A 19,417-nucleotide genomic window follows, 5' to 3' on the forward strand; every position below is an offset into this window, starting at 1 on the left:
AGCCGATTGGTAGAAGCCGAGCGAAGTGAACGAGGTGTGGTGTACGGTTTGACCATGTCCTGGATGTAGACTGGACCCGATCTGTTCGCAGCACGGTACGCAAGTACCAATGTTTTGAAGCGGATGCGGGCGGCCACCGGTAACCAGTGAAGGTCGCGGAGGAGTGGAGTAGTGTGGGTAAATTTCGGGAGGTTGAAGACCAGTCGAGCTGCTGCATTCTGGATGAGCTGTAGAGGTCGAATGGCATTAGCAGGTAGACCTGCCAGGAGGGAGTTACAGTAGTCTAGCCGTGAGATGACCAGAGCCTGGACCAGAACCTGTGCCGCCTTCTGAGTGAGAAGAGGTCGTATTCTCCTGATGTTGTACAGCATGTACCTACAGGAGCGTGTTGTTATAAGTCATTATAAATCATCATCATATCGTCATAGAAACTGTGGGTCAGACATAAAGGGGAGGAAGTCCTTCAGCCTACTTTAAGCCAGTTTGTTGATCAGGAATAGGAGTGGAGAAAAGGTTCTGCCACAGTATGTAATATACTTTTTTGATGTCTAGATTCATTTAAACAGTGGCATGATGAAATAAAACAAAGTATACAGTGCTATAAGCAGATTATAATGCATTATAGGAATGTTAGACAGTTTACCAGATTTTTTTTTCTACATAGAGATTCCTGAACTTCTTGTCCTCCGATGCTGTCAATACCAAAACACTGCTCCTTGCATTGCTTTTGAGTGCTAACGTTTTTTATTTAACCTTAACTGTATGCTCTAACACGGCTTCAGTGTAGCAGTGAATATAGCGTGTGTCTGTAGGTGTGTGTAGGTGTGTGTGTGTGTGTGTGTGTGTGTGTGTGTGTGTGTGTGTGTCATGTAAACACGCCGTCTCATCCAGACGTATTTCACAGCCTCTTTCGGTGCCTGAGATCTCATTCTGTACTCTTCTGTTTTGAAGGACTTTTCACGCCAGAGTTACTCTTCACTTTACACGCACACACACACACCTACACTTAGACCTTTGCACACCTCTGCCGGCACACTCTCTCTCTCTTGCTCGCTCACAGTCAGGGTTGCTATGGAGGTTTTGGTTTTCTTTGCTGCCATGACAACGTGAATTCTCTTTGGTCTCCCCTAACGACAGAAGAATGGAACCGACAGCGTCTGGGTGATGTAGATGTGTTTGGACTGGCAGCTCAGTGATTCACACACGCCGCTGAAGTCACATGTCCTACTCTCTGCCAGGGAAGACAAGTGGTGGAAGTAGTTCTCAATGCCTTTACTGAAGTAAAGTAGCATTAATATGTAAATATATTCAAAGTAAATTCCTAATTATGTAAAAGCACTGCTTTCCTGTCCTGTGTGAGATGACCATACCCATACCAATTCTTCCATTAGTTTGTCAGTCATTTGCAGGTCTATTTCTATACCTGGTCACACAGATTTAATCTTGGGAAGGCGAGTGGGGAAATGTCAGATGAATAAATATGCTGCTTCTAAATAGAGAAGTATTACTTCAACCCACACAGTAAAATGTTGTACTTGTTGTACAGTATGTTTTCTTTAAGAAAGCCCAAACCTTTCCGATATCAAATTTAGGCAATCAACTGAAAGCAAGCACCGATGATATACAAGTGCTGGATGATGGCAAAGATACTATTATCACTTCATTCATCACAAGTTTACGAGCTCATTAATTCTTACCTTAAGTCTCTCAGACACCCCATCAGTAAAGCTGATGGTGAACTCCTCCACCTTGGGAACCTTCAGCCTCTTCTTCTCTGTCTGGTACTCAGTGCGAGTTTTCACCACCACCTGGAGAAGGGAGAAAACACGTTAAAGTAGTTAAACAATCTGCTGGGTTGAGGGCAATGAAAGGTGTACGTATGTTATTGCAGGAGGGAACTGTCAAATGTTTTCACATTTTGAAAAAGTCACCCGACCTTTCAGAAAAAAAAGAAAGGCAACGACATCTCGTGTACATGCTGTCGCCGGTAATTCCCATGAATTTTGCTACATCTTTGTTTTGGTGTCTTTTCGTCTTCACTCTCGAGCACTTGACCTATATAGTCATCAACATCGGAGAAGTAAATCGACGATCACCGTCCCAAAGCCGACCACCCAACCAGAACTGCAGGACCAAACGCCACGGAAGTGGATTGGACTGCCGCAGCAGGGGAGCCGAGTTGTGAGCTAAGCCCAGCCAGCTCCGACCTAAGGCTACTCCACTACTCAATCTGCTCCTGGCTAATGGCCGATCGCAGGAAAATCCAGGCTTACCCAGCATCGGTTGGTCTGTGCCTACATCTTTACAGAAACCTGGCCAAAATGCCAGGTCACACCCCTCGTTACCATGGTAACGGCCTTTATCTGAGTGAGCAGGCTCTTTCTTTAGTCAAACGTTGCGGGATCACGGTCACGGAACATTGAACTGACTCTTGAATCTGGCGCAGGCATCATTTCCTATTAATTAAAGCTCATTAGACAGTTTGTAAGAGAACACTAGTCAGACATCTGTGAGAGTTATGACAGCGTGAAACATGAAGCAACTGATCTCACTAAAGAATGTGTCTGAGACGGTTTTCTCTCGTCCAACAAAAGAAGTACGACACACCTTGACCAAGTTTTGGATCGATGTGAGTCAGCTTTCTCCTCTATGAACATTATTAAAACCAAGTACGGAATGAGAATAGCAATAACTCCATTTCAAGCAAGATGCAAACCATGACAGGGCAGACAGGTTCAGATTGCAGAAAATAGAAAGTACAATATAATAATAACAAAGAGGCTGCTCGAAGCCTTTTTCTAAATGAGGCACTTTTATTTGAGTTAGAAGATTCTATCTTATTTTCTTTTACTTTAAAAGCAGGCCTTAAACCCATCGCAGTAGGAACATTTGTATTAATTGTTCAGACAGATGTTTGTTTTACGTACAAGTGTCCTACAAATTCAATGTGTTGTATACAATAAATTGTTGAAATGATATATAGAAATGCATGCAGTTGGTTTTATTTTAGAGACACAGGGGTACGTGAGAGGACCTTCATTGTGTTTGAGATTGGTGCACAGCTCAATACACAAAGGTGTAAGTAAGGATAGAATAGCAGATGAAAGCATATAGGCTGCTATTAAATACCTGGACCTGGGCAGTGATGTCTTGGACTCCCCTTTTGTTTTGGCGTCCGATCAAACCTCGGCTTCAGAACATAAATGTCATCCAACACAGCTAGAAACCACCATACAGGAAACAGCGACGCCAGGCATCTGTTAAAGCTCTACTGTATGTTAATAAAGTCCAGTGCCCAGAATGCAAGATCCTCGGTCCAAAGGGGAAACACTGGGCTTCGTGCCGGCAGCTGCATGGGAAAAAAAGAGCCATGCAGGGCAGTACGACGCTGCCCCAGTAATGTCAGTATAACTCTCCTCAAGCAAAACGGTTTAGAGGGATGAGAGGGCGAAGAGACGAGGTGAAACTCACAAACTCTGAGACGTGTGCCGTGGTTTAAAACTTTGGGTGGGGAAAGTTGGAAAGTCGGGCCCTTCTGCAGTAATGAGAGATTTTATAAATGGAGTCTTGTGCTTGGAAACCCGACTGCTTTTGTAAAATTATCGTCCATCATTGTAACTTTAGGATTTTGCTTGAAAAAAACAAACATTTCCTTACATACAATTGTCTTAATTTTGATGCAACAGATCAGTCTGCGAGTAAAATTTCAATAAAATTAAAACTATGGATGAATTCTGACCAATGGTCCTGCTTAGCACATGCACTTCGAGCTAGCATTTATATTTACGACTTAATTACTCACAACAACAACAGAATTAACGAATCGGGAGTTTCATACGTATATATATCATATATACAGCATGAGTTCTGGGTTACCCTCTCAACACTGACATTGTACAAATCCGAATTGTTAATCCGTAAAAACTTACGATACATTTCTTTTCTCCGCTTTAGTATCATCTCGTCTGACTTTACAAAACAAAAGAAACCCTATTACCAGTCTGCGCCTCATCACTGCACCTGTAGAAAAAGTCTTCCTGCTGTTTTGGGCCCTTTATATTAATGTGCACAAGAGGGTAGGGCAGATAGAGAGAAGGTGTACAATTGGCAACGCAGAGGAGAGGTGGAGGAGGAGAACGAGAACAATGTCTCCGTGTCCTTGTGGCTAATGGCGCTGCTTCTAAGCGACTCTCCACCACTTTGAGACAAAGCCAGAAGCTGCTGTGCTCACAAACTGGCTCCACGCTCCGAATCACAAAGCCGTCAGTTGGCTCTAGAAAGCCCTTATCTAACAGTTGATAGGTGCACTGAATAGATTGCATTTGATTGGAGCCCTTGGGGCTTCGGAGCCTTATGGCCTTCAGTGCAGTAACATCAGACATTATAGCCCGAACTTATGTCTCAATTTTTTTTTTCTCTGACTCATTTCACCATAACATGTTCAGGGCCCCCAGGTTCAAACTTCATGCTTCATGTTGCTTCATTACTCTCTCCACACCTGTACCTCTCACTCCTTTCTTTTACATTACCTAATGGCGTGGCTATCAGTCAACATTGCCTCATTTACACAGCCCTTCAGCACCTTCTCTGATTGGACAGCTCCAAATAGTCCTCGGAAACCATTCATTTATAAATGATATGTTGTTTAACCAAGCTTGATGTAAAAAAAAAAACTGTTGTGATAGTATTTTTCTTTATTAAATGATAACTTACTCACTTATTATTTCACAGAGGTGGCGGCTCATTTATTATTTATCTTGAGAATTTATTTATGTGTATTTGTGGTCATGTGTAATTTTAAAAATATTGGTCAGTCAGACGAAACATCTAAGTAAGTGCTGCGGATTGTCATGACATGGCTAGAAACATTCAAGTATTTTCATGTTTTTTTGTCCTTAATCTGGGTACAAAAAGGATTGCATGCAGTTATCGAGCAGTTAATGTCAAGTGGTTAATGGCCTGAGGTGCGCCTTTAATTGATTTTTAAATGACAAATTATTACCTGTATGAGATACATGATGAGGTATTAAATTCCAAACAGTAATTGCACGATTCCTGCTATTTCTGTTTTGAAGACGTCACCTTGGATCTGGGATATTTGAATGCATAATCTTTTCACCAGTTTCTATCATTTCTTTCAGACCTCCTCGTTGTAGTTGTTGTTGGGTTTTTTTCAAACCAGCAATCCAATCAAGATATTGGTGACCCAGCAGTGGCTGTGGCGCGCCCCTGCTCAGATGGAATCAAATCTAATACCTTTTTAATGCCTCTGCATGGCGCAGCGGCATTGTTATGAGTCGTCCGTAAGTAGGTGAATGAACTTTGCTGTGACTGCACCCTGCCCCTGTAAATGTCCGTGGGTAACCCTGAAGACGGGGAGGTTACGCTATCATCAGGCAGGATCAGGGTGAAAACAGCTGGGGTTGTGTTTGTAAAGCTGCTCAGACCCGCACTGCTCATCGAGGGAACGAGACAGGTCACATGACCCAATAAATCTTGCTTTAGCTTTAAAGGACAGAGAGAATGAAACTGGTCACGGATCAGATTCTGAACGGCTGATAAAAGCTGATTAACGATGAACTCCTTCTGGTTGGGGCAGGTGGTAAAAACAACCTTCAATTCAGTCAGATTAAAGAGATTTTACACAAATGGTATGGCTTCCTACAAGACTGCCATTTAACTTTAAAGTGACCATAATTAATATTGCATAAAGAAATGTAAAATAAAAAAGTAGAACAATATGAAAACTATGTGGCAATATGAAAGAGGTCCCTTGTTATGACAGACACAGGTGGCGACAAGTTGGTAAACATATTGGAGCATTTATCAGCTAAAAAGACAGATATTCTCCTTGGTAGCGAGCTATAAGAGAATTAATATTGGACGTACATCTGCCAGGTGTCCAGAAACACAACTCTGAATGAATAAAAAATGTTGCTCTCTCTTTGCTGGATGAGTAAATTAGAGCCCTATAGGCAAGGCCAATAAATAGGCTGATATTAAATCAGAAAATGCAAGTGTGATGTTTTTTACTTTATAGCGGGATGACAAATGAATACTGAAGACTGGCCTCAAAAGGACAACAATATTTGCATGTTCTAAAAGCACAGAAGAGTGGCATCATACACACAAACAGCACAGAGTGCCGAATTCACATTAAATGAACTGTGATAGCCATCATAGACACCTCCCACACGCTGACGTCTAATTACAGATTTCATTATAATTTCTCTTGGCCTCGGTTGCCTTCATGCATCACTTGTCAGGAAGATAAACTCTCATACTTGGAGCTGTAGATAAATTCAAAGATTTAAGTGCAAATTGACCTTCACAACTCCCACGCAGACCCACGAAAAAAAAAACAAGTTGACCCAAAAAACGTGAACCATCTGGGAAGTTCTGTTAGCCAGTGAGCAGCATACACACTCTGCTATCGGCTGTCTGCGAAGTGAATCCAGAAGCAACGAGCAACCCCGATCTTTGTGCCTGCGTCTCTCGAGGCATGTCAACATCCACTGATCAACAAAACAGCAAGCCTCTTCTCTGACCTCTTTTCCTTTCATATGTCAACGACAACTGCTCGCTGGTGTGCCGCAGGAGCGAATACTCCGCCCTGCTTGTGCTCTCTGCACCTGATCAGGAAATTCAGTCAAATGCGTTTGATATGGCAATGTATGCGTGGTTCACGATGGCAGCTTCGGCTACAGTCCGTTGTGATGTTCTCAAGTCTGGTGGGACTGAGTTAATCAGTGTTAAGTGTCTGACAGCACGATGAATGTCATGTTACGAACCGTTGGATGCTGACAGAAACGACTCGTCACTCACACACACACACGCACGAAGGCCTGTGTGTGTTCTGCTGCTGTGTGTGTGTGTTGCTGCTGTAATTGACAAGTCGGTTAACAGGAATAATGAAATGTAAAGAGATTGTGCGTCCCTCAGCAGACGCCAGAGCGAGGGTTCAGTCTGGACTGTGTGTTTCTATCCGCAGCGGCATAAATGGACGTCCATTTTTTCGAATTTCTTTTGGGGAGTTTCTTAGAATTCTCAACAATAAAACCACTTGAAGAGATTGAAACCAAAATAGATGAATTGTCATGCTTTTAAAGGCCAGGCAGCAAGTAACTTTGGTCCATAGTACCTTGGACACGATGCTATAAAAGGCTGTTGCCCTCTCAAGTTTGCTGTATTTTAAAAAGGACCCACAAATTAATTTCTTTCTCTTTTTCTAGGGATTTCACCAATGTTGTTTTATTTAAGGAAAGAAAGCCTTTCTTTCTCTCGTTTGTAATAAGCAGAGATGTGGGACTTGTTTAAAACAAATTGGATGTAGGACTGCAACTCACACTCATTTTGATTTTCAATTCCTAAAAATATGTTTTGTTTTGGCAATTAGTCTTTTTAAAATGGCAATCTTGTTTTCCAGAGCCTGAATGGGAATCTTTGACAACTTGTGTTATCCGAACAAGCCTGTACCAGTCGCTTCCATGAATTTTGCACATTTTTTGTCTTAATTTAGGTTATTTCATCTTATTCTAGAGCGCATATGGCAGAATGCAGACATCAGCATCGGAGAAGGAAGCTTGGGAATTGGATAAATGTGTGGAGAGGGGACTTTGAGACGAGCCCCCGGCCAGACCAGCCGGACCAAACACAACTAAAAGCAGAGTCAAGAGGAGGAGAGTCGATATGGAAACTAAGCTAACCCAGCGAGGATCTAAGGCTGTTCAACCACCCAATCTGATCCTGACCAAGGCCCGGTCGCAAGAAAATAAGATGGATTACATAAGACTTCAGGCTAACCCAGAAACAGGAGGTTGGAGCCTTTTTTACCCTCATCCATACAGAGACCCGGCTCCATCGTGGTGTCCAGGATCAAGCTGCACTTGATGGGGGACCACAGGTCGGAGCACAGGACTCCGGTGGGATGAGAGGTGGCGGATTCTGTTCATGGAATGCATTGTTTGGTTCGTCATGTTTTTCTTGTGTAGAAAATGGGCTATAATTGCATTTCGTTGTGAAACCCTGGGGTTGAATAACAATAATAAATGATCCCTGAATCCTTAGCTGAAGCCAAGAGTGGAGCTAGACTGGAAGCAGGTTGAACTGGCTAGCCTGTCTCTATCCAACAGTAACATAATTCACCTACCAGCACCCCTGAAGCGCACTATTAAAATGTAATATGTGTTTGTTTAGTCTATAAAAAAATGATTCAGTGAGCATTAGAGGTGCCGGTCGGTGGGTTACTTTTCTGGTTATCCACTAATCAATCGATCGACTAATCCTTTTAGCACTATCGTATAGTTTCGTTGTTTATGCCTCCTTGTAGGATTATGTCACCGTGAAGGATGTCGTGTTTTCCAGGAAGTTGGTCTCCACTTCCTGGTACGTTCTTAAATGTCAATCTCAAGTCATCACTGTACTCTTGTTGCTACGCGGACATGAAGGAGTAAACTATAGGTATTATATGCTGACCGTTAACTTGTGTGGGTAAACACATGGCAGAGAGGTTTGGATGTAGGTTGTATGGCATTATTATAAAGTATCTAATTCCCATTTGAAACTGAATTGATTGTCCTAATAGACTACTGTCCAATGTCTTATCAGGACGAGTGTATTGGTTTCAATAAAGTTGTATATCGACAATCCTTCTGATACCTTATGAAGTGAGTTAAATAATGTAATCCTGCAGCTCTACAATAAGTAATCGATCAGTAGCTCAGGGTAGAAATATGGATTCATATAGCTGCAAAAGGCAATCATCACACTGTAACTGTGGTAGTGTAACGAAGCGAACGCTGCCAAACAAACGATGCATTATAAAGCTTCTATATTATCTAAATCCGTTCATTTGTATAATATGCAATCAATGCAGCACTCTGTCACAACCTCATGGAAACACCAATCAGGCTCTCTACATTGTGCTACCACCATGGTAACTGGAGTAACGAGCTGCGGTGCAGTTACCATTGGATGTCGAAATGATAAATGACAGTCTGTCTGGCACCAAATCTGTCTCCTAATCTCCACTGGAAAACAAAGGACACAGATGGGAGACAGCTGAGATGAATTCATTTGTGATGGATGAAAGCGGTATGAGTGTGGGTGTGTATATATATATATATATATATATATATATATATATATATATATATATATATATATATATAAATAAATGTATAAATAAATGTATATATATATAAATATATATAAATATAAATATATATATAAATAAATGTATGTATATATATATACAAATATATATATATATATATATACAAATATATATATATATATATATATATATATGTATATGTAGTCTCTTACCTTGTCAGGTGCTTGGCTCTGGAGGCTGCCAACATCCAGTGGAGTGATGAGGGGCACATTCTGAAAGCCGTCCTCCACGCTCACAGGTTTGGCCCCTTTGTCTTGAAGATTACTCCCCAGTTTCACCATTTTTCACCGCCCTTATATATATCCCTTTTATTTCCCTGAAGACTGCTCCTGAATAGACGAGGTGTTGAGAAAGAATGGTTTTACCCCACAGCCTTTTCAACTCAATGAGATCTCACAGACACAGGCTATTTGATGGAGAATATTCGATGATTACATTATTCTATGATTACATTATTGAAATGTTCACTTAATATAAGCCTTAAAGTACACAATAGCATGACATACATGGTATCCGATTACAATGTTTTACAGGGGTTTTTTTTAATCAAATTGGCAGCATGCGATCAATTAGTGAACAATAAGAGCAGCAACATATACTCCACCAAAAACAAAAAACACATTTTGTTTCCAATATAGATAGATGTATCTATCGTATTAACCAAAAAAGAAAAAGGGGGAAACAACTCCTCCAAAGGGATCATCTTCTCAACCTTTCCCCGTCACACAAAAAACAACAACATTGTATCCCTCAAAAAGCAGTAACAAAGCAGTAACTTACAGCTGGTCGTCCTTGTACGTCCGTCCCCTCTGCGCTGCGACACCGTTTGTCTCTGGTCACAGAGGCGGAGGGACGCGCAGACGGAAGGAAGCAGGTGATGCTGGAGATGCTGGAGACTGCGCTGCGGTGCTGATGCTGCTGATGCGGGAAGCAACGCTGCGCCGCCGGAGTCCAGCTGAATGTCTGGCGGCAGGTTTCCTACCAGCAGGCAGCCCAACCCCCTAATCCAAACACAGCCTCTTCTCCACCGTGCTGCTGCACCCAGCGGCTGCAGCTACCACTAGAGGGCTTCTTCTTTGTATTTCTTTCCTTTCGGGACTCTAGTTTGTTTGACTGAAGTGGAAACAGAGTTAATGTTGCCTTTCTAGGCTCCTCGTTAACTGTTGCACCCGGGCTGACATGGTGAAAGCGTATCCGATGCATTTATATGTGCATAGATCTTAAAACATTTATAAAGATATTCTGTCATGGTATATGCCCCGGGGCAATAGTTTTTTTCTTTTTTTCTTAAAAATCTGATAACCACAAAATTAAACCACAACTTCAGCAGAATGTTAAATAATGATATACAACCGTTGTATTCCCAAACAATCAGATTAATGATTTCAAATCAATTACCTTTGCCTCCCAACGCATCCCAATTTCTCAGCAATCATAGAAAATGCACACTTTGCCAGCTGTTTTTTTAAAAGGTAGAAAAATAAATCATGGGAAAACATATTTGATATGCAAAATTCCCCCCAGTACATGAAAGAGTGCCAGTCAAAAAAAAAAGGTTTTGTTTTTGGTCGAACAGCGCTGTCTGGTGGTTAAACGAGTGATACACAGACAGATTTAAGATAATATTTCCGTAAAATATATAATAAATCATAAAAGCGAATTAGACATCCAATTATCGGATAATAAATCCAAAAGGCAATTAAAGTCAACATTATCAAAATAAAAGATCATTTAAAAAGTCATGTGCCAAAACGAAATTGAAGTAAGATAATTCCCTCACCTTCATTTTATATCTCTGTCCCTTGACCCTATTTTTACAAAAAGATAAGCTACATAATCAATCTTTGACAGAGACAACTGACTGGTGGCCACAGTATAAAATGTCGAAAAAAGTCATAATATAGTTTTGTTGTGACAAAGTTAAAGACCTATAACAGGCAAGACCCTGTACAAAGACCCTATTCGGCTTCATTGGCATTAATATCACAATTTCTGTGAAATCATTTCAGACTTAGGTTTAAATATACTTCCATAAATCTGAATCTGGTCTGTTTACTGAGGTCATGGTAGGAGTTATAAATGGATATAAAGAGGCCACAAGATGGTGGTGTTTTTTAGGTAGCAGATGTCCTCTGTGGGCTTGGTGAGCTACTCTCACACATCCAGCCCATAATTAGCTTTTTGCAACCGCATGCACTTTGTTTACTTATTGTGTAACTATTGTACATGTGGACTGGTATTATGGTCCTTTGCTAGTCTGATATGTTCCCTCTGTCAATGTCGATGAACTTTCACAAGAGAAATCTTAGAAAATATGCTCAACTGTTTCTTTATTGCATTTTTGTTTGTTTCTTTTGTGCACGGTCCTTGAGTTGCTGTGTCATATCATCACTACTGTTTACTTTAATCTCCTTTTGATAAGTGCTGGTTAAAGAAATGCTCAATAAAACACAAGTAAACCATTTATCTTTCATTTATGAATGATAAATGTTATAGTTGGATGTCATGTACTTCATTTCCCAATTTGTTGGGTTTATTTACTTTCTAGGAACCACTGAATCATCAACAGTGCCGTCATCATGCCCCATAACACTTAAACTGACTATTTGTGAACTCTGAGTGTGTCTTTCTGCTCTGTTTTCACATGTGTGAAGAAAACACCCTCAAACACAAGAAAAACAAATGAATGACTGACTGACATCTTTGTTTTAATTCATATTCTTCTCAACTCAATATCTCATCTCGAAATACTTTGATGCAGCAATCATGACAATAGATGTCACACTGTCTTGGTTTTCTGGAATAAGCTACATTTAGCTAATATTCCCACTATATTCATTGCTAAGTGCTTTACCTTTTTTCCTAGCTTAAAGTCACTTAGGTGCACATGTCAAATTATACAAAAACTTCAGGTTTCTCATATTTTACATCAACAAATAAAGAGGGGTAGGACAAGGACCCTTCTTACAGAAGTTGTTGATCCATCGGACAAACTGTACAATAACACAAGATCAACAATGTGTGGTTAGAAAATATAATATCAGATGACGTCAATTTGAATTAAACATGAAAGGACGTGGACTTAAATGGGAATGTTAAGGGAAATACGGTAATATGTGAAAGTTCTCATGGCATTCCTACAGAAGGTTAATATTGAATGAGCTGAAGTAGAAAAAAACCAGATATATTTTAAACATATTTCCGTATATAAACAAGAGGTGGCTTGAGATGTAAGAGATCAATGCAACAGGGAGACAGATGAAAAGAAAATACAAAAAAACACAATTTAAACTTAACAAAATAAACAGTTACAAAAAATAATAATAATTACAAAAATGTTTAACAATTTTAAACAAATAAACATATTCCTTGTCTGTATTGATTATTTCTTTAAATGTGAAATGAAATTAAAGAAGAGCAGACATTGACATGTTTTGTACATTTAATATGAGCCACTGATAAGGTTTGGCTCCTGGGGTGGTCTTTTTGGGTTCACGGGGCCCCACGTTTGTACTGTGAGACAGTGTGTGTGTGTGTGTGTGTGTGTTGCATATCGTAGATCGGGGTAAACAGGGTGGCACACGGAGGTTACCGAGTTCTGCGTCGCACACAAGTGTTTGGCCTGCGCGTTGCCACAAAGCCATGTTTGCAGAAGCACTTGTATGAGCCAGCGGTGTTCACACAGCGAGCGTTCTTGCATGGACTGGTACGAGCTCCGGGTTCTGCACACTCGTCAATGTCTGAAAAATAAATAAAAAATAAACATTAAAAAGGAGATCAACAGTGCTAAATACAAAGTTACTAAATAACAGATATGAGTCTACATATAAGCCTTTGTTGGCTACTGTACATTCCTCAAAATTCAATATATATGTGTGTAAAACTTGCGAGTGCAAACCTATACAGCGGGTTCGTGAATGGTCCAGCCTAAAGCCTGCGTCACATTCACACATGGTGCCCAGATAGGAGCGGACACAGCGGCCATTTGCACAGCTGCACTCGTCTGAATCCTCCTCTGAACTGTCACCTGTTACACACAAACAGGCAGGGCAGAGGTGGGGGAACAAATTAAGGATTGCTTGGTGTCATTGTGTCTGACTAAGTTGCAAACCGACAAAGAAAGTGTAGAGTTTTACCTGGGTTGTAGTTGGCAAAAGCTGCCAGGAAATCCTGCTCCCCATCCGACTCCGTCTCCAGATGCATCTCGCACAGACGACTGAACATCTCTGAACACAAAAATTTTAATGTTTTTTTAGCTCAAAGCGAAGAGAAAGTGGAAGTCGGCGGTCAAAGCGGAGCGGCCGGTCTTCAGTGTGCTCACCGGAGTGTCTCGGTGGACAGGTGTTACACTCGGGCCCCCAGCCACGACCGTAATGGCAGCAGCACTCTGAGTAGGTCACCACCATGCCGTTCCTGGGCTCGCTGCAGATCAAGCCCTCGTCAACTCGCAGGAAACACACATCCTTGTGGGCTGCAGTGCGATCTGGGATGTTTTTAAAAAAAAAAAAAAAGGAGCACAACAAAATGAATACACAGTTATTTCCATTCCCGTTACAGTACATAGGTGCATAGTACAGGAAGCCACATTCAACCCCGTTTCTGAGCTTTTCTAAATAAAACAGTGTTGTGCAATTCAGTGGAAGATGTCATCAACACACAAAAAGTGTGAGGCATATAAATTACTATTACTTATAGATGATGGATGTCCCTCACGTGTAAGAATATCCCAATAGATCTAACATGTGTTATGAGTACAAAGTGAAAATGTTTCAGTGAAAAATATTTAGAAATCAGAGTTATATGTTTGCACAAAATGAAAAATATTTAGAAATCAGCGTAATATATTTGCACAAAATGAAAAATATTTAGAAATCAAGAGTTATATATTTGCACAAAATGTACTCCATATTCTCTGTACAAGCTCAGTGTGGTTGGGTGCAATGGAGGTCAGGAGCATATCTAAGCATGTGTGAGCCAATGCCCAGAAATGAGTTTGCCCCGTAATAAATGAGGAACTCGACATAGCTATCTGAAAAAGTAGCCACTTTTTCAGATAGCTATGTTATACAGCATATGTCTTATGGACGAAATAGACTCCAGCAAAAGAAAAGCGTAACTAAACTTAGTATAAATAGTTTGCACAGTATGGAGATCTGGCCATGGCACATGGAAGCTAATACGCTTTAATAGATTAAATGATTTGTTCGTACTTACAACTATTACAAACTACAGACAAAAAGAAACAATGTCATATCTACAAATGACACTGTAAAAAAGATCACAAGTGCTCATCAACAAGTGTAAGATTAATGGCTGTGTGATTAAGTGGCTGTATGTGTTGCAACCGTTGACTCATTAAACAAATAGTTAAACCATGAGGCAAACAGCTAATTGGTACAGCTCCTTGTTTATGGTTCAGTATGCTTCTTTGTCTTCTGTAATTGTGAAGATAGAGTATAATAGTGTTCAAATAAATTTTTTGGTCTGCCGGTTACCGATGTATCACACTTAAACAGCCCTGTAGCAGTTATTACAGATGTTAAACCGGCCATATTAAAACACATTCATTACTCTTAAAATGGCAATTGAAAACATTACAATAGTGTGAATCACATATTTCACATGCAAAATTATCACCAGTGGGCTCGGACCATTATCCACTAAATAAGCAGTTTTCAAATGCTAACACTGTCTTTACTCTACCAGAACAAATCATTCTTATCATCTATAAAAGCACAAACACCGTTTGTTTGGGGGGAAGTAGACATGCAGAGGAAATGCTAAAAGTAATCACTTTTCTTCTCACACTGGACATGCTTTGAAAATTGCTCTGTGTGCATAAATGCATACATTCACTATCTATTTGTAATAACTACACAAAGTGGAATCTCTTCACAGAATGGGAAACTGTCTATGAAGTTGTTAAGAGGGGAAACATAAAGTCAGTAAAGGCCAAATTGGGAGGAATTGCAAAGAGCAACATGAGTGGCAGATGACGAGGTAAGCCAAAACTCATTTGGATCGGTCATGCTGATTTTGGTGAGCCGATGCTGATTTTACCCACCGTCATAGACGCACTGTTTCAGCGCCGCACTGAAGGTGAGGGGAGGGTCGCAAAAACAGTGAAAGGAGCCGGGCGTGTTCTCACACCTCCCATTCTTACAGTACGAGGGGTCCTGGCACTCATTCACATCTGCAAAGGGCACCACAGACACTGGTTACAGTATGAACATCTGCTTGGGGCCAGCTCTTTGTCTGTAGGTGGTGGACACAACAATTGAAAAAAAAAAACAACTTTGTGCTACATCATGAAATTCAGTACAATAATCCTGCAATAAATAGAAAGTTTACTGCACAATGAACATGTTAAGCCGCGGCATTCACTGCAGTGATATTGTATCGGTTTGGATAACAATGTACAATGGGTACGGTTACCCGTATGTTCTGTTTGCTTTATGTTTACGTTTTAGCCGTAAATGTTGCATGCAATTTGAGCTTCGGTCATGCATAACAATGCAGGTTGTCTCGAATAAACATGCAACCACACTGCGACATCTGCAAAAAGGCTGCGGGGTTGAAACAGGAAGCTTGGTTCCAGCAACACTTCAACTGAGGAATGTTTTGTTGTGAAGTTTGCAGGCATTTTGCAGAGAAAATGACACCACCATGAAGGCCAGTGTGTACTGGGATATGGATGTATTAACTTTTTAATTTTTACTTTTCTTGGTATCTATATTTTCTTGAAGCTTGAATAAAACCAAATATGGTGTCACTAGACTGACACCTGAAGAATGAAGGTCTAGTACGCATTTGGATGGCATGTTCAAAACTGACTGGGTTTTCCAACAACTCTTAAAATTCCACCTGTCCCGAAGACTTGACAATTTGAAACAATTGATTATGAATGTGTTCACAGATAATAATCAATATTAAGGTTAACCAACTGCTTTCTATAATTAACAGGTTAATAGCAAATTGTAATGGTCGTAGTGGTAACAGGAAGACCAGAGCCACCCGTACAAGAACTACCCTGGACTAACAGCTCAGGTGAGGAATGTTAAGCAACACCCTTTCTATGTGTGTGTCTCTTTCATTTCAGCCATGACTGAATACTAACAAAAAGGAGGCTTTTCTAGGTGCACACCTGTTGGAGTCCAGAGCCCACATGTATGACCTAACAGCAAGAATGCAAACACATCTCCCATTCTGAGTGTGGAGGGAACAATGTTCGCCACATTTGCAGACAACTTTGCTGTAAATACCTCTGGCAACATGTTAATAGCATGGCCATCTGAAATGTGCCCTTCATAGCCATTCTGTACTCATTCCTCAATGAATTTGCTTCTGCAAGGGGGCAATTTTACTTCATGTTCCCAAACTCTGGCCAGGAGGAGGAACAAATTGTTCACCAATGACGGGGTCTTATTACCTCACCTCTCTGGGATCTGATGTAATCAGGTGGTGATCAGTTCAGATCCTCCTCATCAATACTACAATTAGCTTCAGCTTCAACGGATGCATCAGTAGTTCAGGCAGCAATTACAAAGGCAACTACTCACTTGAGTTATATTAGATTATAGAATATGGAAGCATTGATAAAGCTGGAACGACACTGAAGGATATTTCAACACCACTATATCATTTCATCTTTTTATGTTTATTATAGCTAAAACAAATATGAGCACTGAGCTATGTAAACAACACATTGTGTTATAGTTTACAGTCTAAATGTATTATTATCAACACTATATGAATGGATATACATATCCTGTGTGTGTATTTGTCCGTTTACTATCCGTAACATGGTCCTTGATTTAAAATGCATGTTAATTGGTTTGACAAGTTATTTTATTTGTAGGTGGTTCCGCTCAGGATGACTCTATAATGCTTCTTCTATCATCGTCCTGAGTTTGCTGCCCTGCATGGACTTCCACTGTTGTTGCTCTGTAATTTAAGTAATAAAGTAAGATCTCAAAAACCCTCTTTAGACATTTAAACATGACGAAAACACTTCAAAAACATGAGAAAGTCGAATGCCTATTCTCGCTTCTGTTTAGTAAAATGACGCCTCAAGCCTAGTCCCTCACCTTCGTTGTTCAACATGTCACGGAAATCTGTTTTGTCTCACACACACACACACACACACACACTGCCTCCCACAAGCGCAGACAGCAAAACTATGATTGTAATGTTTTTTCCCCAGAATAAACGTGCTGTTGCCCACCACTGCCTTTTTGTGCTTCCTAACCCCCCCCACCCCACCCCTCCCCCACCTGCACAGGGTCAGCACTCACCGGCCTGCTCCTCAGGAGTCACACAACTGTTGCGGTCGATGGCCAGGGTCCAGGGCGGAGAGCAGATGCAGTAGTACGACCCTGGCGTGTCCACACAGTGGCCGTGCCCACAGTTGGCTGGGTCCTCACACTCGTTCACATCTGTGGAGCACAAAGGTTTACTCTAAGCTTCAGATCATTGTATAATAAGTGCACCGTAAGTTGTCAGGGTCATTGGGAGATGACACTTTCTCGCTCACCTGCTACCGTTGCGATCACACACTTCTTGTTGTTGGAGTCTGGAGTCCAGGGCCGGTTACAGTTGCAGTAAAAGGACCCTTCGGTGTTGACGCAGCGACCATTAGTGCACAGGGACTCGTCGTGGCATTCGTTGACATCTGACGGAGACAATGCAAGCAAAAAAAGCAACATGTGTCTGTTAAGAAGAAACGACAAAACTATGTTTTTACAGCATTTAAAAATGTTTTTTTCCAGGTGTCATTTCACGGTGCGTATGGAAGCACTCACCGATGCACTCGAGAAGATTGCCGTCATAGTAGAAGCCCTGTTGACAGTAGCACTCGTAGCCCGGCTGCGTGTTCTCACAGCGACCCTTCTTGCAGATTTCATCAGCAAACAAAAAACACTCGTCGATATCTGCAGACAAGAAACGAAAAGTCCCCATAAAGTTGTTTAATGTAATGAAGACTGACAACTTATTTGATACAAAGTACAAAGGTATTAAAGTTGGATATATTTATATATATATATATATATATATATATATATATATATATATATATATATATATATATATATATACATATAAAGAAAATCTTATCACAGCGTGGCCCTGCTGTATATTAATAATGTGATTCAAGTTGTGTAATATCTACCGTGGTAGACAGGCAGGCTGTACAGAAGTCCTTCATCATAGTAGAGGCCTTGTCCGTTTGGACACAGGAAGTGAAACTCGGCTGGGTGGGGAGAACCAGGCATAGTTTAATAAAGAGTAAGATATACTGTAGATACAGAATATAACAGGCCGTTCACCATTAAACACACTACAGACTCACAAATCAGCTGCACCAAAAAGGATCAATTGAATCTAAGATTAGTTCTCATCACAGTTCAGTAAAACCAGGAGATGCTTGCTAACCCAAACTAAATTAAAAACTATACTCCTCTCTTAACGTCACTCACGGTGGCTCGGTAGAAAAGCTCTAATATTGCTTCCTATGAGAAAGTTTTGTTGGCAGGATTAATAGAACATTATGGCCAAAAAGTAGAAGATAAAACACAGATAACAGCAGTCGGGATAAAAAAGACTGCCTGTTGATCTGTTCTGCTCCATAACAGCTTTTACTTACCATTATCTTGTGAGAAATTCAGCAGCAGCATCATCATCATAAAACAAAACTGGGTCGAGTTTGCCCCTTCACTTTCTTTGATGAACTTGATTATATCTATGTAATCCATCTCATAAGTTTAAAAGTTAAACCTCCTCAAGTGAACGCTTAAAGTTAATACTGGCTCAAATTTGAGATGTAACAGAATTTAATTTAATCTAGGTTTCTAGTACAAACTAAACTGATTATTAAGATATTTTTCAAGTTTGGTGATGATTTAAAGTTAAAACACGATTTAATCCTGTTTAAAAATGAATCCTTGTTAGTTTAACCAAGTCTTTAATTGAATGTGTTTTTCCTGCATTACGCACCCTGCCCCGTAATGTAAATGTACCTGAGTGGGAGACCGGACAGGGATAGATCTCACAGTGATCTCCCCACCCCACCCCAATGGAGCAGCAGCACTCCTGCTTGGTGACGTTGGTGGCCAGGACGCTGTCGCAGAACACAGTGTCATCGAGGTTCAAGTAGCATTCCTTCTTCTCGTCCGTCATCACTCGAACTGCTGCGGGAGCAAACATGGTGATGGTTTTGAAGGTTTTGGTGCGCACATCCAGTGA

General features: G+C 40.7%; 2 protein-coding genes across 4 annotated transcripts in view; both read right to left on the reverse strand.

The window, feature by feature from the left end:
• The window catches only part of nsg2 (neuronal vesicle trafficking associated 2), a 30,964-nt gene extending 20,727 nt beyond the window's left edge, over positions 1-10,237 (reverse strand). Inside the window, exons 1-3 of the mRNA XM_034550609.1 lie at positions 9,956-10,237; positions 9,328-9,504; positions 1,698-1,808 (exon numbers count right to left, since the gene is read on the reverse strand). Of these exons, the coding sequence (XP_034406500.1) occupies positions 1,698-1,808; positions 9,328-9,456 (240 nt within the window). The 5' untranslated portion in view covers positions 9,457-9,504; positions 9,956-10,237. The remainder of the gene's footprint in view (positions 1-1,697; positions 1,809-9,327; positions 9,505-9,955) is intronic.
• A 1,574-nt stretch (positions 10,238-11,811) lies between these two features.
• Positions 11,812-19,417, reverse strand: part of ltbp3 (latent transforming growth factor beta binding protein 3) — a 30,583-nt gene continuing 22,977 nt past the window's right edge. For 2 of the 3 annotated variants that reach the window (XM_034551098.1, XM_034551097.1), the window contains exons 21-30: positions 19,192-19,362; positions 18,345-18,425; positions 17,977-18,105; positions 17,709-17,846; positions 17,470-17,610; positions 15,240-15,368; positions 13,497-13,658; positions 13,312-13,401; positions 13,074-13,202; positions 11,812-12,915 (exon numbers count right to left, since the gene is read on the reverse strand). In XM_034551098.1, coding sequence (XP_034406989.1) covers positions 12,764-12,915; positions 13,074-13,202; positions 13,312-13,401; positions 13,497-13,658; positions 15,240-15,368; positions 17,470-17,610; positions 17,709-17,846; positions 17,977-18,105; positions 18,345-18,425; positions 19,192-19,362 — 1,322 coding nt within the window. In that variant the 3' untranslated portion in view covers positions 11,812-12,763. The remainder of the gene's footprint in view (positions 12,916-13,073; positions 13,203-13,311; positions 13,402-13,496; positions 13,659-15,239; positions 15,369-17,469; positions 17,611-17,708; positions 17,847-17,976; positions 18,106-18,344; positions 18,426-19,191; positions 19,363-19,417) is intronic. The other variant, XM_034551099.1, reaches the window with a different exon arrangement.

This window comes from Cyclopterus lumpus, chromosome 14 (genome assembly GCF_009769545.1).
Source record: "Cyclopterus lumpus isolate fCycLum1 chromosome 14, fCycLum1.pri, whole genome shotgun sequence".
In the NCBI taxonomy this organism is placed as follows: Eukaryota; Metazoa; Chordata; class Actinopteri; order Perciformes; family Cyclopteridae; genus Cyclopterus; species Cyclopterus lumpus.